The sequence below is a fragment of the Gadus chalcogrammus genome, chromosome 9 (assembly GCF_026213295.1).
Source record: "Gadus chalcogrammus isolate NIFS_2021 chromosome 9, NIFS_Gcha_1.0, whole genome shotgun sequence".
NCBI lineage: Eukaryota > Metazoa > Chordata > Actinopteri > Gadiformes > Gadidae > Gadus > Gadus chalcogrammus.
The window spans coordinates 10,879,328-10,902,617 of record NC_079420.1 but is presented as its reverse complement, the minus strand read 5'-3'; the positions used below and the strand labels follow the sequence as shown (position 1 = coordinate 10,902,617).

The 23,290-nt window shown below is 48.8% G+C and overlaps 2 protein-coding genes across 3 annotated transcripts in view; one reads left to right on the top strand and one right to left on the bottom strand.

The window, feature by feature from the left end:
• The first annotated feature begins 490 nt into the window (after positions 1-490).
• On the top strand, positions 491-18,035 carry slc6a15 (solute carrier family 6 member 15). Its single transcript, XM_056598138.1, has 12 exons — positions 491-572; positions 2,087-2,599; positions 7,256-7,413; positions 8,709-8,835; positions 9,578-9,759; positions 12,121-12,231; positions 13,582-13,823; positions 14,123-14,312; positions 15,724-15,916; positions 16,270-16,429; positions 16,766-16,928; positions 17,609-18,035. The coding sequence occupies exons 2-12, from the start codon at positions 2,278-2,280 to the stop codon at positions 17,987-17,989; spliced, it is 2,229 nt and encodes a 742-aa protein (XP_056454113.1). The 5' UTR covers positions 491-572; positions 2,087-2,277; the 3' UTR covers positions 17,990-18,035.
• Positions 18,036-20,164: 2,129 nt separating this feature from the next.
• lrrk2 (leucine-rich repeat kinase 2) overlaps positions 20,165-23,290 on the bottom strand; it is a 35,859-nt gene continuing 32,733 nt past the window's right edge. For both annotated transcript variants that reach the window (XM_056598134.1, XM_056598135.1), the window contains exons 50-52: positions 23,170-23,238; positions 22,167-22,303; positions 20,165-20,874 (exon numbers count right to left, since the gene is read on the bottom strand). In XM_056598134.1, coding sequence (XP_056454109.1) covers positions 22,179-22,303; positions 23,170-23,238 — 194 coding nt within the window. In that variant the 3' untranslated portion in view covers positions 20,165-20,874; positions 22,167-22,178. The remainder of the gene's footprint in view (positions 20,875-22,166; positions 22,304-23,169; positions 23,239-23,290) is intronic.

Here is a 23,290-nt window from a genome sequence, read left to right as displayed (position 1 = left end):
ACTTCCAACACCGTATCCTCCGCAGACATAGCAGAAACCTATTCACACGCCTAATTTAGTAGTCACAATGGAAAGCAAGACAAGAAACAATGCAAAGGCATGGCATACAATAAATAACCATACAATAACCAGACGCGTCTATTATTAATTTAAAAACAATACAAACAGGAGAAGCTCCCTCCCCCTTTCAATGTAAGCAGTAGTGGACCGAACCAACGCACGACAGGGGTGTCCTATCGCAACACACGCAACTCAAAAACACATTTAATCAGAAAATAAGCAAACTACAAGGTTGAAACGTACTCAAATCCTAATAATCACACGCGATTGAATAACGTTATAAATAAACTGTATTAACAAACCCTTTCCGGAGGTAAATACACCAGCGAACCCCCGCCCCTCCACGGGGTGCGCGGCCCGCCTGCACAAGGCAGAGGGCTTGGCCGTGGCATCTCACACTCGTTAATAGTGGTCTTCAGGAGCAGGTGATAATGTCTTCCCCGTGCATGTCCTCTCACAATTTCATTCCTTGAGACCCAGCTTTTCGGCCAGGAAGACGACTCAATCCACCGGTGAGTGCTCCATCACACCTCCTCACACCCTAGCGGGGGGATCCGGCGGGGTTTGGGGGGTCCGTTACCCGGGCGCCGCGCAGCCGCTCGGTGCGCAGGATGATGGGGGCGCCCAGTGCATGATGAAATAGCTCACATGGTTGCACTTCGAGGTGCGGTGGACTATTGACGTGCATCACGGGGACACGGTGTCCCCGGGTGGCCGTGTGCCGCTCGGGCCAAGGTGCTTTTTGCTGCCCTGTGTAGCGGTAACCCTAATCATGGTATCTTTGATTAAAAATATAGATTTCATTTCAGTCACGTGAGATGAAGAGAAAAGCAAAAGGGGGGAAATATGTACCGTACAGAACCCCCCCCCCCCCCTGTGGAAGAGCGCTTTATGGTCAAGCGCACCGGGGATGCATCGGATAGGATGAGTGTCTCGGAGCGGGATGTAAATAATGCACCGTGAACACAAAACGGGGTTCACGGAGCCGTCGGTACGCCTAGAGGACAGAGAACCGGGGAGCCAGAGAGAAAGAAATCTATTAATCACTTAATCTGTGGATTTGGGGAAGGCGATGGGGGGGGGGGATTGCTTAAATTACAATTGCTTTGTAATCTAATAGTTTCATGGCGTGTTTGAGACACCCAGAGTGTGTAACCACTCAGAGAGCGTTGCTCTGGTCCAGGAGAGACAGCAGGTGCTCGTCCTCCGCTCCTCCGAGGTCCGTCTCCCGGTGGGGGGGACGGAGGGGGACGAGTGTTTGGGTTCGTATGCAAATCGCCTCGTGCTCCGCGGCGTCGGCCGTGAATTATTGAAGTCCCGCGATAGGATGAAGACCCGTCGACCTGCCGGGGCGGCTGGAGCCTTCGTAGTAATGTATTATAAATGTTATCCATAGAGATCGGCGCCTTTGTCTCGTGATGTTCATGTGAGAAACAAAGCTGTGTGTGTGTGTGTGTGTGTGTGTGTGTGTGTGTGTGTGTGTGTGTGTGTGTGTGTGTGTGTGTGTGTGTGTGTGTGTGTGTGTGTGTGTGTGTGTGTGTGTGTGTGTGTGTGTGTGTGTGTGTGTGTGTGTGTGCGCGCGCGTGCGTACACGCGCAGTCCTTCCCTAAATAGGGCGATTGTAAAGAAAGACTTTAGAAAAAGTACCAAACACAACGCTTATTTGTTTGAACAGCAGAGCATGCACTGATATACCGAGCCCTTTGTCTCGGTTCAAATAAATATATATTAATAAGCTATAAATAAATCGTTAATACTTTACATGAATGGTATAGGCCTACATAAGATGTGGCCCATATGTTGTGTTTAGTGTTAGAGGTGCTAAAAATGCATTTGGGACAAACCCTTGTGAGAGACGGACACAGAGACGAACACACACACACACACACACACACACACACACACACACACACACACACACACACACACACACACACACACACACACACACACACACACACACACACACACACACACACACACAAAAAGTCACACCACTAAACAATAGTTTTCTCTCGCCCTGCAGGCATCTGAGGATAATGAATCTATAGGAACCCATCGCATCTCATCCTACAACCGACCCGACCCACCCAGACGCCGCCCAGGAATCCAAACACCACTCCAGCAGAGCCCGAGACGTGTCTATCAGCCTGTCACTCATCATCACCCCGCCCTCCCAGCTCCCCGTACAGAGAGACCCTCCGGACCTTTTATCCAATGCCCAAAAGCAGCAAGGCGGTCGCTCTTGACGATGATGTCACCGAGTCCGCCAGGGACCTGCTCTCCAACGAGGAGCCCAGCGAGGACGCCTTCAAGAAGAGCACCCTGATCGTACCCCGGGAGGGGGCCCGCAAGGACCGCGACGCCGAGGGGGGTCCCGCCTCAGGTGGGGAGGATGGCGATGAGGAGGAGGAGGAGGAGGAGGAGGAGCGGCCCGCCTGGAACAGCAAGCTGCAGTATATCCTGGCCCAGGTCGGCTTCTCCGTGGGGCTGGGGAACGTGTGGCGGTTCCCCTACCTCTGCCAGAAGAACGGAGGAGGTGAGTGATCAAACTTCCTCTTCTTCTTCTTCTGATGCCTCTTCGTCGCGGCACCCGAACACAACTGAGAATGTTTCTGCTTTGTTGTTGGACTCGCAATAAAAGATTTAACTAGAACTAGTTTTAGTGAGAGGATAATACGTATGAATAGTTACAAGGCGTGGTTCACAAGCTTCACAGGTTTAACAGGAAACCTTAGGTGAGTCAGTTATTTATTTAAACCAGCGAGTCTACTTCAAGCTTCCTGTGTTTGGGGTCGGTTAGTTACTGAACCCAACCAGTCCGTTCTAAGCTTCCTGTGTGGGGTTCTGTGGGGCCTGGGGCCGCGACCCACATCCTACTCCAGGCCGCGATCCCCTCTGTCCGGCACCCCCAGCTTTTGCCTCTGCTTCCGGACAGATCGTCTAAAACGCCGGTGTCTTCCTGCCATTCAAAGTGGTTGTTAGTAGAAGTGGTTGTTAGTAGAAGTGGTTGTTAGTAGAAGTGGTTAGTAGTAGAAGTGGTTAGTAGTAGAAGTTCGCTAGGAGTCATAAGTCTGGACGTACTTGGGTCCATTGAATGTATAAGAAAAGGGGTATCACAAATGTAAACATTCGATATATCTAAGGCTTATGATTCAGCGTTCTCCCATGGACCCCTATGCAAATCAGGCGACCCTAAGTGGCTCCCGCCCCTCCAGTTGGGAACCCTCCTATTGGCAAGTCTTCAAATGTCCAAAGGTTGTGACGCATCGGCATTCATTTGCTTCTATTGCAATAGCGACAGAATCACATGAAAATATAAATAATTAATAAATAGCTATGGATGCAGTTCAAAAACCACTCTGTGACACATGAGGATCATTGCAACATTGTCATCGGTAATAACTTAAGAAGAACAATGTGGAAACGGACCACAAACCCACAGTGACTCGACAATACGCTCCCGATAATAATGATGGTAGGTCTCTTAAGTGTTTCTGTAAATAGTTTGTTATTTCACTATATATCCACGCGAGAAGTTCTGTTTTCCAAGTGAGTTGCTTTTCAAACACATCGCATTGCTGCCTCAGAATCTCTGAGGTGTACCTACCCAAAGGCTTTCCTCTGCGAGCTCGCATGATGACGCTCACAGGATCTGGAACCAATGGGCTGTTTTTGTCCCTGGTCAGGAGATCCCTGCCCCTGAGCCCTTGAGCTAGAGACATGCCGCAGGAGAGGGTCTATAAGTGCGCTAGAGGCAGGTTCATTCAAGCTTCAGGAAGGTGCTTTACCAACAGTAAGGAGGAGATTGGTAGAAGCTCCTGATCAATGTCAGAGTATCGCTGCAAAAGACTAAGGTCATCTGAAAAGGTATGGATGTAATCAGAGAGAGGGAGGGAGAGAGACAGACAGACAGGGGGAGAGAGAGAAAGGGGGGGACGGACAGTGAGAGAGCGAGAGAGAGAGATTCTTCCTGTGCTCTGCTCTGAACCATACTGGCCCCTATGCCCTTGCTGCTGATTGGACGGCTCCAGGTACACATGTGAGTCATGTGACTGTGTTAATGTTGGTGTGTCCTGTTCGCTGCCTTTCTCAGACATAAACCGAAACAGACAGAATCGATGATACAAGGGGTGGATAGCGACAGAAGACCCCACAAGTTCTATTTATGGTTAAGTTTGTATCGTTACAGTAAAGATAAAAACGGTTATTTGTGCCATTTCAGTTTTCTAACCACTTGGTCAAAACGATCCAGAAACACTGAACTCATTCCTAAATAAATACATTTACCACAAAGCCTCAGTGGCTGGAAGGCCATCAGAGCCAACTCATCTCCGTTTCAGTTGAGGCATTGAAAAGGCGCCGGGTAGCATGTGCTGGGGACAGCGTCTCCTCTCCAGGCAGGGGGTTAGCAGTGTTGCCAGATTGGGCCAGATTTTCCTGCCAGCCAGTGTTGCCAGATTGGTCAGGGAAATCCGGCCCAATCTGGCAACACTGGGTGTGAGCTGGCCCAATCTGGCATCGCTGGGTTTGAGCTGGCCCAATCTGGCAACACTGGGTGTAAGTCTCTTCAACCACAGCTTAGCCACTGATCATCAAACAAAGCCAGGGCGGGGAACCAGCAACCTTACAACACGCTAGACACAGGGAGGGTGTGTGTGTGTGTGTGTATGCGTGATGGTGTGAGTCAGTGTGTGTGTTCATTCCCTAGATGTATTTCATGGACATGAAGGCACTTTGATGTCTGGAACTTTAGGGATAATCTTCCACCTGGGATTTTTAACCAGATAGTTAGTTAGTAGTTAAAGGCTCGATCCAGCCCGACCAGCCGTTTTATCTTCAGTATAATAGTGTGTCTAACACACTGGTGTGTGTGTGTGTGTGTGTGTGTGTGTGTGTGTGTGTGTGTGTGTGTGTGTGTGTGTGTGTGTGTGTGTGTGTGTGTGTGTGTGTGTGTGTGTGTGTGTGTGTGTGTGTGTGTGTGTGTGTGTGTGTGTGATGTTTTCTGTTGGTTTGATGCTTGGGCCACCCTGCTGGGTTGAACTATAATTAGATTAAAATGGCCGTCTTGGGCCGCGCCATTACTGACTGTTCTTAAGGGTGTGTGTGTGTGTGTGTGTGTGTGTGTGTGTGTGTGCACATGTGTGCATGTGTATAGTGTGTGTGCTCATGCATGTGTGTGTGTGTTTCTGTGTGCGTGTCTGTGTGTGTTTTTCAATATTATTGTGTGTGTGCTCATGTTCGTGTGTATGTGTGTGCGGTACGTTTACCTCCTACTGCAAGGTGTGCTCTTTGCTTTATAGTGTTGTGATGTCCGTAAACACACACACGCTAGGATCCCCTGGCTAGCTCCTCATTAGCTCATCATTTGCTCCTCATTAGCTCCTCATTAGCCGCGTCATGATATAAACTCAACTGAGTGTTTAATCCACTCAGGGGGGGCGCTGTCCTCAGACCCCCCATCCGAGGTGAGTCCGGGGCAGCGGGCCCCTGCTGGGATCTAATCCCGAGTCGGAACACAACGTTGTTCCTGACCCCTTCGTCTGCTGCGGGCGCTAACTAAGCTAGCTAATGAACTCCCGCCGGCCGCGTCTAGACAGGATGCTACCGAGGAGCTATTTAGAGCTAGATCAAATGTTGTTGTTGTTGTTGTTGTTTGTCGGGCCGTCCGTTATCAAAGGGGCGGACGCCAGCGCAGACACAATGGCCGCCGGCGCCGCGAAGCGCGACCAAAAGAACCTTCACACAAAGCTTTGAGGTCCCCCTCAAACCCCGTCCTCTTAAAACCGACACACACACACACACACCACTCCCATAAGGGGGGTGTTCAGGAATGCGTGTTTTCAAAACCCTCCCAGCAGGGGGTCCGGACGATGACGGGACGTCCTGCCAGACATATCAGTGTTGAAACAGACGCTGGTCGTGTTGTCGTTGTACAGTGGCGTCATTGTGGTGGTCTCGGGACCTCAGCCCACCCACCGAGCGACGTGGGGAATCCTCCCTGAGGAAACGGGTCGCTCAAAGACGCCCTGAGCGTTTAGAACATGACCAAACAGCGGCAGCTATGTACGGAAGAGGATGAGGGCCACATGGGATTAATACTTTTTGAATCTGAATAATCAGAATTCTGATCTAAAGTCAGAAGAGTGACTCTAAAGTCTGAAGTGGGACTTTTCAGCTCAGCCTGTGGTTCCAATCCTGTATGGCACCAAGTGACTCTACCTTACAGGTTCCTTATCACAGAATTCACACTTAAAACTCTGAAAATAAATAAATAATAACATGTGGCCCTTATCCTCTTCCGTAGCTCTGGCTGTTCTTAGTTCAGGGGATTTACTTCTGACCTTGCTGGCCGAAGAGGCAGGAGGTTCCTCCACCACGAACGTTTGAGTTTTCAAACCGTGAAGTCAAAGTTGTACCCTGTCCGACCACAGCTCGCCCTCTGAGCGTGGCACTCACATGGTTCAGCGGAGTGCGAGGGGGAGAATAACGTGAGCTGAATCCGTAGGACTGCGTGTTTCCTCCAACCGCACGCATCATGTGTCAGGTCAAAGCTGGGACCTAAGAGACACAGAAAAGGTCCGGAAATGAGACTGTTCTGTTATGATCGGCAGCGAAGAGCCAACACAAGACACACACATATAATAGTAATATAATAATTATATATATAATAATTATATGTTTAATATATATATATATATATATATATATATATATATATATATATATATATATATATATATATATATATATATATATATATATATATATATATAAATCATGTTAATTATATATATAACTATATATCTCTAACTGGTCTCTAACTGGTCTCTCACTGGTCTCTCACTGGTCTCTCACTGGTCTCTGACTGGTCTCTGACTGGTCTCTAACTGGTCTCTGGTCCCCAGGAGCCTACCTGGTTCCCTACTTCATCCTGCTGGTCTCTAACTGGTCTCTAATTGGTCTCTGGTCCCCAGGAGCCTACCTGGTTCCCTACCTCATCCTGCTGGTCTCTAACTGGTCTCTAACTGGTCTCTGGTCCCCAGGAGCCTACCTGGTCCCCTACCTCATCCTGCTGGTCTCTAACTGGTCTCTAACTGGTCTCTGACTGGTCTCTGGTCCCCAGGAGCCTACCTGGTCCCCTACCTCATCCTGCTGGTCTCTAACTGGTCTCTAACTGGTCTCTGGTCCCCAGGAGCCTACCTGGTCCCCTACCTCATCCTGCTGATCCTGATTGGGATCCCGCTCTTCTTCCTGGAGCTGGCGGTGGGCCAGCGCATCCGGAGGGGCAGCATCGGGGTCTGGAACTACATCAGCCCCCGCCTGGGGGGCATCGGCTTCGCCAGCTGTCTGGTGGGTCTGGGAGGAGGGGTTCCCACATCTGTCTGGGGGGCCGGGGGGTTCACATCTGTCTGGGGAGGAGGGGGTCTAACATCTGTCTGGGGGGAGGGGGGCTCACATCTGTCGGGTGGAGCGGGGGGCTCACATCTTTCTGGGGGGGAGGGGGGGAGGGATTGTCACATTGGTCTGGGAGGGAGGGGGTATCGAATCTGTTTGAGGGGAAGGGAGGGAGATAGGGGCAGAGAGAGAGATGGATGGATTGATGGATGTCTAGACATACGCAGACACACGCAGACACACCTATGTACGTGCACAAACGCATATACACACCACATTCACCCAACATCCACTCAAGTGAACCTGGATTATTGGCTCAGAACACTGCACTGGTTGAACAAGGGCTACCAGTCGTTGGCCAAAACGTCGGGGATTAAAGGCTCTTAGAAATGGCTACATTTTTTTATAGTTTTTACTTTGTGCAATACATATAAAAGGGTAGTATTGGTGTTAGGCAACGTCTAACTGATCACTGTCTTGATTGTTTGTTTTGTCTTGTTTTTGTTTTATTTATTTACTTATTTATTATAATTTTTTTCCACAATGTCTTGTTTTTAAACGATTTATGATGCTCTGTAAGGTGACCTTGGGTGCCTTGAAAGGCGCCTCTAAATTAAATGTATTATTATTATTATTATTATTTTACTAATTCTTGAAATGACATCTGTGGCTATTATACAAGCATTTAATGTAAAACCCAAATGTTTGCCTGCAGAATTGTACCTTAATGTATTTACAACAGTGAGTCGTTAGCATGCATTCAGAGTCTTTAAGGTACCAGGAGAAGGTAATGACTCACAGCTGGTGAATCATGAAGGGTTGATCCTCCTGGATTCCTCTGATGCAGCAGAGAGCGTTACCTGAGCTAAACAGAGAGTTAGAACGTTCAGCCAGAGCAGTACAGAGCTGATCAGAACCCAAAGCCTCTTATTGGTCTGGTGAAAGCATAAACATTGATACTGAAACTACCAATGTGGAACGACCAATGAAAAGATGACATAATGCTGATCTATCTTCTGTTTCTAATTCTATTGAGTTAAATTCTCTGTGATTAAATTCTCAGTAATTAATAGAAAAGAAAATGCATGCAATAATTTGACTAAAACATCCTCAGGACACAAAACATATACGACGATACACCTGGCCTCAGTCCTGGCCCTCACACCTGGCCCTCTCACCTGGCCCCCACCCCTGTGCTGACCCCTGTGCTGACCCTGTGCTGACCCCTGACCCCTGTGCTAACCCTGCAGGTGTGCTTCTTCGTGGCGCTCTACTACAACGTGATCATCAGCTGGAGCCTCTTCTACTTCTCCCAGTCCTTCCAGCAGCCCCTGCCCTGGCACGAGTGTCCCCTCATCAAGGAGCAGAACAGCACCTGTAAGATGCTCACCGTATCACCTTATCACCTAACCCTGTCATCATCACACCACTTCATATCATGGGCTCGTCCGCTCCTCACAGATAGAATCATCTAGAGATGTTCAGGTCAGTTTTTTCCTTCAAGATACAGATTCCGATTCCTGAACTTGAGTTTCGGCCGATACAGAGTACATACCGATACAGCATCTAGCCTTGTAACTACTAACAGCACATGTTCTGATTGAAGGGTTTTCTCTTACGATAACAGCAATGCTTAGTCGGTTCACTTGCGTCGACAAAACATTTTTCAGAACTTGATAATTGACATTGATATCCTATAATTGTAATGAGACATTTGTATTCTTGTAGTTAAGCGTCCATGCATCCGTGTTTCTGCGACTTTGTAGCTCAAACACACGTAGATCGGAGGCTACGCGTTTACTATTCCGACTTTCCACCTCCGGCCGTTAACGAATGCAGCATTACACATTACGTAGAGTTTGATGTTCTCTGCCTGAGTAGTAAAGGAGCTAGTTATGTGATGGTATCGGATGGTTTCAGAGCGCATAAACTTGCTTACTCGCCGATACCCTAGGAATGTCTGATACTGGTATCGGTATTGGAACAACTCTAGGCCCCCGTCGCTGAACGTTCTAGCTGTTGAAGAATCGTTTATAAAAGTCGACATGATTTGAATTAATTTCCAGCGATGCACTCCGTCTCCTGACACTAACCCATAGCCCGTTGTCTCGTTCTCCAGATGTGGTGCCGGAGTGCGAGAAGAGTTCCGCCACCACGTACTACTGGTACCGCGAGGCCTTGGACATCTCCGACTCCATCTCGGAGGGCGCCAAGCTCAACTGGAGGATGACCGTGTGTCTGCTGGCGGCCTGGACCATGGTGTGCCTAGCCATGATCAAGGGGATCCAGTCCTCTGGGAAGGTGAGGTTCCAGGGTGGGTTGGGGGGGCCGGGGGGCCACAACACTCGCTCGGGTGCTGGTTACACTACTTCTTCTCTCCCTCTTCCTGCACCTCGTGGCTTGAGGCGGCGATGTCCTGGAAACGCAATAAAAAGAGAACTGGCCGGAAAAAACGAAGGGCGCACTTTTAGAGCGGTGAGCGCGTTTCTGTCCCCGTTGAGACCAACAGGGTAACACAAGGCGACTAGACCGGCCCTGATCGAATCCACGTCATCTGGAGAAATGATACAAATGTTCTTTAAACGCACATATTTATTTGAAGTGTTTTTTATTTTTATTAAAAAGCTCCTGGTCCCTTCGGTTTCATGGATGAATTGAGGACGTTTGGACTGCAGGCAGCGCCTCAAGCTGAGCTGAAGTAACACTTTTCTGTCCCCAATGCAGCCTTAGATTTAATCCCTCTATGTCGTTTGGGTGAAATCATTTTCATTTCCTTTCATTTTACCTTTTCTTACATTGGACAGTTGATATGGAGGCTAGTCCTAGCCTGGGCGCTAAATCGCTAACCTTAGCTTCCAGTAATTTTTGTTCTCATATCAAATGACAATTGTGTCACAAAAGACTTTAAGAGATTCATTTGTGGTAAAATAAACGTTCTCTAAAGACAGCCGAAATCCTGAACTCTCCTCCCCTCCTGATAACGATGACTAACGTTAGCTATCAAGGACTAGCGTTAGCGACTAACGTTAGCAACATCTCAATCATCTTCATTAGCCCAACCGACACGTTTATCGCTGTGAAGGCCGTTATCTCTTGTCAGAGAGACAAAGGATCTTCAGGTGAACACATTTAATGGCGCATTAAACCGGCCGCCATCGTAGTTCAAAGCATAATGAACCGTTCACAGCCACGGCCTTTATTTGTCATTTCACTTTTTTGGTTATTTTAAACCATAGAGAAAAAAGCTTTACGTCTGAGCGCGGAGACGGATTAGTGAAGCCACACACGGCGGCAGCCAGCGGTACAGTTGGCCAGTGTCACTTCAACTGCCATCGTGGGGGGGAGGGGGGGTGGGGTCTTGCTCGGCGTTGGCCGGACAGAGAACGCCCCGAGTATTTCTCCTCTCTGAAAGGAGGCCAAGCTAGCTGGAGCGCCTTTGAAGCTAACTCAGAGCGCCGCGCTACAAAAGAATATTAATGCCCTTATATAGGCATCCTCACAAAAGGCCCTGATCCGAGGGAGACCCCGCTAGCGTCATTAGCATTTCCCTCCCATTTCTATGTGTGGGGGTTTGGGGGTGTGGGGGTGTGGGGGTGCGGGGGTGGGGGGGTGGACAACAGCCCTTCTTGATTGCCATGGTGATCCCGCTCTTTATGGCTTGGCGGGAGTTTCAAGGGCCAGGCGGGAAGAAGGGGGGCTTCAGGGGGCAGATGGAGGGGCAGAACCTAGAGTTCTGCTCCTGTCCAGTGTTTAAAGAGCGCAGATTAATTAACGAGACGCTAACGAGCCAGATGCTGCTATCCTCTGCTGCTAATGACAGCAGATCGTTATTCTTCAATAAACAAATGCATTCATACAATTGATTCAATATCTTATGAACTGGAAAATTAGTATAGATTTAATAATTAATTACTTATCTTTAATCAAAAAAGATCAATGATTGCAATGTTGATAAAATCAGAAAAGGCTTTCTAAAACAAATCATACGTAAATGCTTCTCAGTCAAATAGCAGCCTGTTTAGTTTCAGCCATCCGGGATTCATTATGTATCTTATCTTCCTTAAGTTCCCAAATATTTCATTTTTTGCAATGCAAACCCACTAATGATGATTTTATTTGATTAATGTATCATGTATGATCACTACTATTAATGTCATATACATATACATATATATATATATACACACACATATATATATATACACACACACACACACACACACATATATATATATACATATATATACACATATATACATACATACATACATATATATACATATACATATACACATATATATATACACACACACACACACACACACACACACACACACACACACACACACACACACACACACACACACACACACACACACACACACACACACACACACACACACACACACATATATATATATATATATATATATATATATATATATATATAACCCATAACCCATAACCCACATATATATATATACACTTACTCCCTTATATTGGATTTCATAGAATACCATTGAATGAATTGATAACAATTATAAACGGAGGGGTAGCGTGTGTCCTCACCTTCTGATACCTCACCCTGTAGCCAGCCCTCCAGGGGGGTGAGTGTGGAGGATGAGTGGATGAGTGGCTGACTGACGCTGTGATTGGTTGCAGGTGATGTACTTCAGCTCGCTGTTCCCCTACGTGGTGCTGATCTGCTTCCTGGTCCGGGCCTTGCTGCTCAAGGGTTCCTGGGACGGAATCCGTCACATGTTCACTCCCAAGGTAACGAGCATCAGGGACCCTTTGTAAACCGTGATTTGACTGCATTATGCAGTGCTTTTCTAACCAGTGGCCACTCAAAGCGTTTTAGAATATTGGCACATTTAAACATTCATGCACACATGCACACACCGACGGCGGTGTCAACCACGCAAGCCGACAGCCAGCTCGTCAGAAGCAGTTAGGGTGAGGTGTCTCGCTCAGGGACACTTGAGCGAGACAGAAGGTAGTAGGAGCCGGGGATCGAACTAGCAACCTTCCGGTTACCAGCCAACCCGCTCTACCTCCTGAGCCACATGTCCTCCTGAGTTCACTGTGGATTGTAAGTGTCTTTTCCTCTGTGTTCAGCATTGAAACAGGCTTTACCTATTCTATCTATTGTCACTTAATGTACGCACTTATTGTATGTTGTACGTCCTGGCACTTAAAAATGTGCTTAACATCATGTAGCGTCTTATCCTAGCTATCTTTGTTGTATACGAGGAATGGGATAACATAGAAATTGTTTGTGCTTGGCACTTGCTTACTGTACCGACAGCGATATATTGTTGTTTCTCTTTTTTCTGAAAAATGGACTTATTGTAGGTCGCTTTGGATAAATCCTAAATGTAAATGTATTGTATTCAGTCGTTCATCTCCCAACCCAACCGACGTAGCCCCAGTAATCCCAACGGGGATTGTAAAGCTCGGAACACTTGTTCTGAGCAAACTGTTTCAGTTACCACGGAAACAGATAAAGAGAAAAATCCATTCTGTAACCGATCAACTAAAGACATGTATTCAGGACTCGTTTCCGCGATGCTTCCGTCGGCCAGCGACAGCAGGCCGCGGTAACGGGCCAAGCTGTTCCCCCGCTGAGCTGCTGGGGTCTGAGCTGCTTTGTGTGCGGGGCTCCGGTCTTCAGTTCGGCTCTCATGCCCACAGTCTGCTGAGGACTCGTGTATCACAAAGTCCTGATGGTTATGTCCCAGTATGATGTAAGCTGGGCTTCTGAGAGAGATGGTGCATCTTTCAATCATTTGAAAGTTCTCTCATAAATTGCAGAACGAGCGAGGAGCTGGATTTGTCTGGGGGTAAAACGTACGCGTTATTACGTTGGACCGTGTCCCCAACCAACCGTAGTGATCGGTCGATCCTAGCCCTACCACGTGTCCTGACCTGTGATTGGTTTATCCTAGCTGTACCATTTGTTCTGACCTGTGATTGGTCCTATCTGTACCACATGTCTTCACTTGTGATTGGCTGATCCTACCATTTCCTGACCTGTGATTGGTTGATCCTAGCTCTACCACATCGCATAACCTGTGATTGGCTGCTCTTACCATGTCCTGACCTGTGATTGACTCCTCCTAGCTGGAGATCATGCTGGAGGCCAAGGTGTGGCGTGAGGCGGCCACCCAGGTGTTCTTCGCGCTGGGCCTGGGTTTCGGCGGGGTCATCGCCTTCTCCAGCTACAACAAGCGGGACAACAACTGCCACTTTGACGCGGTGATGGTGTCCTTCATAAACTTCTTCACCTCGGTGCTCGCCACCCTGGTGGTGTTCGCCGTGCTCGGCTTCAAGGCCAACATCATGAGCGCCAAGTGTGTGACTGTGTAAGCACCGGCCTCTTCTGCAGCTCCTGTGTGTGCATGTCTGTGCACGTGTGCATGTGTGGCCTTTAGGGCGCCGTATTTTAACAATAAATGAATAAAGCATAAAAATGCAAAAACAAATCATAATAAATAAAAATAAATAATAACAAAAATATATAAATATATAATAACATTCTTTGTAGCACAAAGAAGGGCCTTATCGATATTTTGTCCCCCCTCCTGGTAATAAAAGCAATTTTTGTTAATTTGTTAATAAGTTAATTAGTTTAACCCTTTAGCGTCCCCTCGGTCCCTCCCAGGAACACCAAGAGGATCGTGGCGTTGCTAGGCAACCAGCTGAGCCGCAACCTCATCCCGGCCCACATCAACCTGACGGAGGTCAGCGCCGAGGACTACCAGAAGCTGACGGACATCATCAGGGGGGAGAAGGGGGCGGACTACCCCAGCCTGGGCCTGGAAACCTGCAGCATCGAGGAGGAGCTGAACAAGGCGCACACACACACACACACACACACACACACACACACACACACACACACACACACACACACACACACACACACACACACACACACACACACACACACACACACACACACACACACACACACACACACACACACACACAGCAGCATCAAGGAGGAGCTCAACAAAGTACACAAACACATGATGACACACACACAGAGAAATGCACACACACACACAGACACAAATAGAGAAACACACAAATAGAGAGAGAGACACACACACACACACACACACAGCATCGAGGAGGAGCTCAACAAGGTACACACACACATCGACACACACACACACATACACATACACACTAGTCAACTACACGCACACACACACACACAAAACCATACCCATAACCACAGGCCATAAAAAAGAATTATGTCCTTGATTTGATAGTTTTCCGAATGCATGTTTCTATGGGTTTCCACATCACGCGGTCTCTGGACACTGAGGTGATGCAACAGGCCGGGGGTCAACGACGTCATGAAGATAAACGAGCCTTCATGTCCCGAACACTCGTGTTTTATCGTTAGGGCAGCAGGGAGGAATAGAGCCTGCATCACTACAGGCATATTGCCTACAGTAGTGGTCCTCAAAAGGGGGTACGCGTACCCATAGGGGTTCTTTGGAGTATTTAATTTTATTTATTTCAAAATGAGCAAGTTTCAATTCTGAAAGCAGACAAAAGAAAATCTGGAAAAAGTTCAAGTAGTTGAAATGTAAATCTGAACACAAGGAGAAAGGAGAATCCGGAGAATCCGCGCCCTTTTAATGTTCATGTTCACTCTGCCTATTGTACGCTCATACATTGTTTATGTTCATTTAAAAAACGATTAACCTAAAATTATTCTGTGGTAATATAGCTTAGTGGGGGTACACTGGCAGAAAGAGTTAGAGAACCACCGGCCTACAGGGCAGTCTTCATCAGGACTTCCTTGCGTTGAGTCGTCTCTCTCCCCGTCTGAATAATGGAGGAGGGGTTAGACGGCCACGCTGGCACCCATCTGGGGAAGAAACGGGGACAAAACCCGAGACCAGCCCAGGCTAAAGAGGGCATAATGGAGCCGATCGTGTTTAAGGGACTGGGCGCGTCGAGGAAACGATCAGGGTTAGCGCCTCAAAGACGGGATTCATTCATACGTCTAGCTCGGGAAAAGAGTATCAAACAAGAACCAGGAATAGAGTGAAACAGCAGAGACCGCCTCTGGTGAACCACTGAAACACACTCATTAGTGTCTGGTAAACAAGTTCTACCTGGTGCTGGTGGGGCCCCAGCTCAGGGCTCCATCGAGGCCCCTCTCTCTGCCTGGTGCTGGGCCCCCCCCCCTCTCTCTCTGTTTCTCTGCTGACCGGTTGCCCCCCACTCTCTGTCTCTCTGCAGGCCGTGCAGGGCACCGGTCTGGCCTTCATCGCCTTCACGGAGGCCATGACGCACTTCCCGGCCTCCCCGTTCTGGTCGGTGATGTTCTTCCTCATGCTGATCAACCTGGGCCTGGGCAGCATGTTCGGCACCATCGAGGGCATCCTCACCCCGCTGATCGACACCTTCAAAGTGCGCAAGGAGTTCCTCACAGGTCAGTGGGGGGCCCCAATGCCACCGCCTCAGGGGCCCAGAGAAACAGAGTAATACAGACAGGAGGCGAGGAGACAGACAGACAATCCATCTACATTTACATTGAGGGCGTTTAGCAGACGCTTAGCAGAGAAACAACAATATACCACTGTCGGTACAGTAAGGTGCATACATAAGGTGCCAGGACGTAGACCATACAATAAGTGCCTAAGGGGTGTGTGTGTGTGTGTGTGTGGGGGGGGGGGGGGGGTGAGGCTATGCAGAGTCCAGGTGAACTCTGAACACGTGTCGTACCGTGGTGCCGAGCTTGGGGTTGGTGTCGGTCCAGACGTTAACCTGCTCCCTGTGTCCCAGTGGGGTGCTGCCTGCTGGCCTTCCTCATCGGGCTGCTGTTCGTCCAGCGCTCGGGGAACTACTACGTGGCCATGTTCGACGACTACTCGGCCACCCTGCCGCTGCTCATCGTGGTCATCCTGGAGAACGTGGCCGTGGCCTGGGTCTACGGCGTGGACAAGTAGGTTCTAGACCCCTCGAACCCGGACCTGGTCCACCTGTGTGTGTGTGTGTGTTTGTGTGTGTGTGTATGTGTGTTTCTATGTGTGTGGGTGTGTGTATCTATGTGTGTGAAGTTTGTGGGGACAATTCTGTCAATTATCGATTGATTGAAAGCGCAAATTCAAAGGCGTCCAAACTAAATTGGTCGCTGTAAATAAGTGCATCCACCTTCAAGTGACAGGAAGGAAGGCCGAACCAAACCCCCAGAATAGATCAGAAGGCTTCAGTGAGCCCATGCTTGTTACCGTTGGGAACCACTGCGCTCCATCGTCTGATCCCCCCGCCCCCCCCACAGGTTCTTTGAAGACCTGAAGGACATGCTGGGCTTCACGCCCTTCCGCTTCTACTACTACATGTGGAAGTACGTCACGCCCATCCTGCTGCTGGTGCTGCTGGGCTCCAGCCTCATCCAGCTGTGCATGACCCCCCCCAGCTACAACGCCTGGATCCAGGAGCTGGTGAGTGACCCCCCCCCCACCCCACCCCCATGTGCTCCTCAGACAGGGCTAGAAGGTCCAGAGGAGACAAGGCCTTTTGGTCGTTGGGTTTTAACACAGAGTTTACTGCGAGGTGCAAAGCACATAATGTGCACGAGGATGTCAGTTTGTCCATTACGATGAAATGCCTCGTGATTATTTACATTCACATTTAGCGAACACTTTTATCCAAAGCGACAATAAGTCAGATGAAATAGAAAAATATATATATCGTTGTTGGTACAGTAGGGATGATCATAGAACCGAGTGCCAAGCACTAACAATCGCTAGGTTTACCCATTCCCCGTATACAACAGAGATAGCTAGGATAAGATGCTACATGATGATAAGTACTATTTTCAAGTGTCAGGACGTACAACATCCAATAAGTGCGTACATTAAGCACCAGGACGTACAACATACAAAATTGCGTACATTAAGCACCAGGACGTAGAACATCCAATAAGTGCGTACATTAAGCACCAGGACGTACAACATACAAAATTGCGTACATTAAGCACCAGGACGTAGAACATACAATAAGTGCGTACATTAAGGGACAGGAGTTTGAGCGTAGAGTACCTCGGTGCGTCTCCTCTCGCTCGTATCCTAACCCTCGATCTCCTCCTCCTTCTCCTCCTCCTCCTCCTCCTCCTCCTCAGGCCATGGAGAAGCTGGTGGAGTTCCCTCCGTGGGGCGTGTTTGTCTGCATCTCCCTGGTGGTGACGGCCGTGCTGCCCGTTCCCGTCGTCTTCTTCCTGCGCTACTTCAACGTCATCGACGACAGCATGGGCGGCGTGGGGGCCGTCTCCTACAAGAAGGGCCGCATCATCAAGGAGGTGTCCCGGGCCGACGAGGACGACGACGCCAGCCTGATCCACGCCCGCTCGCCCAGCGAGGCGCCCTCGCCCATGCCCGGGAATAGCATCTACCGCAAGCCCGCCGGGACCGGGGGCCCGGACTCTGACACCGCCCCCAACGGCCGCTACGGCATCGGATACCTGATGGCGGACATGCCCGACATGCCCGAGTCCGACCTCTGAAGGCCGGACCCCTGAGGGTCTAGAGTTCTGAAGGTCATGACCCCTGAAGGACTGGGCCTTTGGAGGTCTTGACCCCTGGGGGCCCAGACCTCTGAAGGTCCAGACCCCTGGAGGTCCAGCCCCCTGGAGGTCCAGACCCCCAGAGGTCCAGACCCCCCAGCCTAACCACCCCCCTCTCGCGTGCATTTAGCAGTCCAACCTCCCCTATACATATTATATATATTTTTAACTTGTGCTGTATATTCTTTGTAGATATGGTAGCTGCTCTCAGTCTTCCTTTGGTCTGGGACACTTTGCGACGGTTCCATCTTATTAATGGTATGTCCTCAATGTTTTTATTTGTTGTTCCTCATAACTTGGATGTGTTCCTCGACCCAGCCCATACCTCCCTCCTTGGACCCCCCACACTAGATTAGGGCTGAACGATTTTGGGAAATAATCTATTTGCAAAAAAAAAAAATCTATTGCAATATTGCTCAAAATAATCGCAACATCAGTTAATACACACATTGACACACCGACAGCAGAGTCAACCATGCAAGGCGACAGCCAGCTCATCAGGAGAAGTTAGCAACCTTTCGGTTTCAAAACAACGGCTCCACCTCCTGAGCTAAGCCGACCTACCTTCCTAATGTCGTGTATTATTCACAAAAAAATAAATAAATCATTCTTTAGTATGACCAACACAACATTGGAAGCAGTCAAGATATAAACTGCTCTTTCCTTTAGGCCAGGCCGATGTGTTGAGATTAATTTATATTATTAACTTCTTTATTTAACCATTGAATTGTAAAATAAAGAAATGAATCTTGCTGATTTCCAGTCAGTAACATAACAAATCACTCTTTTTATCACATCCTTTGCGATTTGCATACCGCGTTCTATTACATCGTGATTTCGATTTGAATTTGATTAATCGTTCAGCCCTACCCTAGACCTACCTCCGGAACTAGGTCCGGACCCCAGGTCCACCCCCCCAGTCCTCCTCCCCTCCCAGACCCCCCCGGTCGGGTAGATGTTAGCAATAAGGTGAACGAATGGCAGACCTACTTCCTGCCACCTAGTGGTCTGAAGAAGAGGGCCTCTGTAGAGAAGGCCAGGACCCGGGGCGGTTTGGTCCCGGGACCCGCCGCCGGGTTCAGTTGTAAATACGGTGGTGTACATAAGTGACCCGGACTGGCCCACATGTACCGGGTATAGAAGCACTGGAGCACCCTGGGCCGGCTCCGATTGGCTACGATGAAATCGACCAATAGACGGCCGGCAGGATGGCGATTGGGCTACATGGATCGACTCGTTGAGGTCACTTAAGAGTAGCTAGTGTAGGACCCCCGAAGGCGTGGTCCGGTCTAGGAAAGGGTCCTGTCTACGCGAGGGTCCGGCCTGCGTAGCAAGCGGCTCTCAGACCCCAGGGTTTGGACCTGAACCAAGGGTTTAGACCCAAGGGCTTGGACCTGAACCCCGGGTTCAGACCTGAACCCAGGGTTTAGACCCAAGGGCTTAGACCTGAACCTCGGGTTTAGACCTGAACCCAGGGTTTAGACCCAAGGGCTTAGACCTGAACCAAGGGTTTCGACCCAAGGGCTTTGACCTGAACCCCGGGTTTAAACCTGAACCCAGGGTATAGACCTGAACCCCAGGGCTTAGACCCAAGGGCTTAGACCTTGACCCGTGTTTAGATCTGAACCCAGGGTTTAGACCCCAAGGTTAAGACCTGAACCCCAGGGTTAGGACCCCAGGGTTTAGACCTGAACCCCAGGGTTTAGACCTGAAGATCAAGATCTAGAAACACAAATGTTGAACGTGTTGAAAACCGATTCAGTCATTATTCAAAGAAGAAAAAAAACTCAACAAATCTGTGCCTAAATGATTTATATTTGTTTATAGAATACACGGTGGTTGTATATTTAAGGTATTCTGTAAATATAATATATAAATATTATAAATATATTTATCTGGATAATTTGGTTATCAGGACAGTGTTTCCATGGCTCAGACGTGCTGGGGATGTTAATGCCGGTTTTCTTTTGTATCGTGTACTAATATGCTGTCATGTATCGAGTCCTCGAACTGTATATACTTTTTCCATCAAATGGCTTAAAATGCAATGCCGCGCCCCCCGCCCCCCCCCCCCCCCCCCCTAACCCTAACCCCGCCCCTGAGATTAAAGAGCAGATGCGCTCTGAGCTGACGGTGCTGCTGGAGTCGTTGTGTCTCTGTTCTCCATCAGGTGCCCACCTTCAGCCAACCAATCACAGAGCAGGGTTACGCTACGGTCTGCGTCCCATTGGGTCGCTGAATGTAAACTTGTGTTCTTATAAAGACTCTTCTCATCCATAGAACCAGAGTGGCAGTGTTTTAGGGCGGCCGATTCATTCATGTAATCACAATTGTCCAATAAAAAATTGCTAATGGAACTCGTATTTTTTAAATTCGCCAGTTCTAGTGGGACAGAGTTAATGTTCTGAAGACGATAAGAGTCGATACGGTACATAAAATATAATTAAAAATTTGTTTAAAACATGTCAGGACAATCCACAGCACTGCATAACAGCAAGCCGTCGGGAAACACAAAGCAACAGGAAACCAGAGGAAGGATAAATAATCCCTGGATCGCACCGGAGTCATGTCAAAGGCTCAGATCCCGTTCCGCTCCCAGAGTATCAAAGCGTTTATAAAAAAAGGGCTCCAGGTTTTTCAGAGATGATGAGGTCATCGGCCCGTTAGCCTTCATTTAACGATGAGGAGGTCTCCCGAGACATGGAGGATAAAGTCACAGCGGTCCATGGCAGCGAGTCGCTCCACCGATAGCTTCAGGAGGAGTCTTCTTTGGTGTGTTTTGAAGTTCTCTTTAGTGTGTACTCTGTCCCTTTATGGAAAGCGTTCTGTGGAGATAGAACAAATGAAGCAGATCAAACCAACTAGTGATTAGTTAGAAGTTAAAAGGGATAAAATACTTTTTAATTATTCACCTTAATTAAACTGCCACAATTTATCTCTCCAGACTACAATTTGAAATTAATTATATTGTAAACTGTATCTCTAGTTTCATTTACCTTATTGTCTACCAGATTAGTCATCATTATGTGTTATTTGTAGTATTGTATCATTAAATAAATCACATAAACAGTCGGCTATAGATACATTTTCAAGACAGAAAAAAATCCTGACCAAAGTAAACACACAAATACTCCAATGCTCCAATACTTAAAATAATTAAAATAGTTAAAGGTGACATATTATACAAACAGGTGTGAGTGTGATTAGCCGTTACAAGCCGTTTTGACAATCTGCCTCTTCTGGCATCACAAGTGGGCGTGTCCACCTAGATGTATGACGGATAGATGAGCAACGTTTGCTACAGTCCACTGGGTAGGCTGGTAGACTGATCTATCCACCACACATCTCGGTGGACACGCCCGCTTGTGATGTCGGAAGAGGCCGATTTTCTAAACGGCTAATCCCACTCACACCTGGTGGTGTAATATGTCACCTTTAAACTTAAAACAGGTAAAGGATAGGATCTAAAGGACAACTGTAGAGGTGACTCACAATGAACGTCTTTATCACCGGCGGACAAAACACTAAACATTATCTAAAGGAAGTCACAGTGTTTGGCTGAGCTCTGAGCTACGTCACCTCCATCACTCTGTGACGGAGCCCCAAACGACGGAGGTCTCCGGCATCGCGTAGGACGACGCGTCTGCATCTGAGCAGAAGGTTTGGTTCACAGCGGATAACTTATTTTGTGGTGGGGATTTTCGACTCCAAGACAGAAAAGGCACCAGTGGAGAGGAACTGGGTTCCATCCCCGACGTCTGCAGTCTGACCCACAGGCCAGAGGCCACCCTGTACACGCCCTGATGTCCCTCAGACCTGGACCCGAGCTCACCCTGAGAGGCTTCTGGACCAAAGAGTCTGCTGCCAAATACCTCAATGACTGTACAGAGTAAATAGAGATGGGGGAAATGTGAGAGGGGACAGGTGAGGTGAGACAGGTAAGAAGGGACAGGTAAGAAGGAAACAGTGAGGTGAGACAGGTAAGAAGGGACAGGTGAGGTGAGACAGGTAAGAAGGGACAGGTTAGGTGAGACAGGTATGAAGGGCCCGGGAGGTGAGACAGGTAAGAAGGGACCGGGAGGTGAGACAGGTAAGCAGGAGAGGGTTGATCACTCACTGCGCGGCGGGTTCAGTCCTGACGGAGCTGTTCTCTCATCTTGGCCTTGATCTCCGCCCGCACCTCGCAGTGCCGCCGCAGCTCCGTCACCTCCTGGGGGAGGGCGGCCCTCCACACCATCAGCACCGACTCGTCCTCTGGGGGAGGAGCCACCATCCACCCGCCAGACAGACACGGAACAGGTACAGGGTCAGCTGACTGAACAGACCCAGGGTCAGCTGACTGTACTGACCCAGGGTCAGCTCACTGTACTTACACAGGGTCAGCTCACTGTACTGACACAGGGTCAGATCACTGTAAAGACACAGGGTCAGATCACTGTACTGACACAGGGTCAGATCACTGTAATGACACAGGGTCAGCTCACTGTACTGACACAGGGTCAGATCACTGTACAGACACAGGGTCAGCTCACTGTACACAGGGTCAGCTCACTGTACTGACACAGGGTCAGCTCACTGTACAGGTCAGCCCACTGTACTGACACAGGGTCAGCCCACTGTACTGACACAGGGTCAGCTCACTGTACAGACACAGGGTCAGATCACTGTAATGACACAGGGTCAGCTCACTGTACTGACACAGGGTCAGATCACTGTACAGACACAGGGTCAGCTCACTGTACACAGGGTCAGCTCACTGTACACAGGGTCAGCTCACTGTACTGACACAGGGTCAGCTCACTGAACAGACCCAGGGTCAAATCACTGAACAGACCCAGGGTCAGATCACTGAACTGACAGGTACAGCTCTTTTCTAACTAGTGGCCACTTAAAGCGCTTTAAAATATATGCCAACATTCACCCATTCATTTACACATTCACACACCGACGGCGGAGTCAGCCACACAGGGCGACAGCCAGCTCGGCAGGATCAGTCAGGGAGAGGTGTCTCACTCAGGGACACCTCGACCCCCAGCTAGGAGGAGCCGGGGATCGAACTAGCAACCTCCCGGTTACCAGCCGACCCGCTCCACCTCCTGATCTATGGGCGGCAAACTCACCCCATAGGCTACGGTCCCTCCGGGTTCTCCTTCCCAGGACCAGGACCAATCGGTTGGGGTTCAGGGTTTCTGTTCCGATCACACAAAAGGTTGATTGATTAACAACCGGGGAACCAGGTGA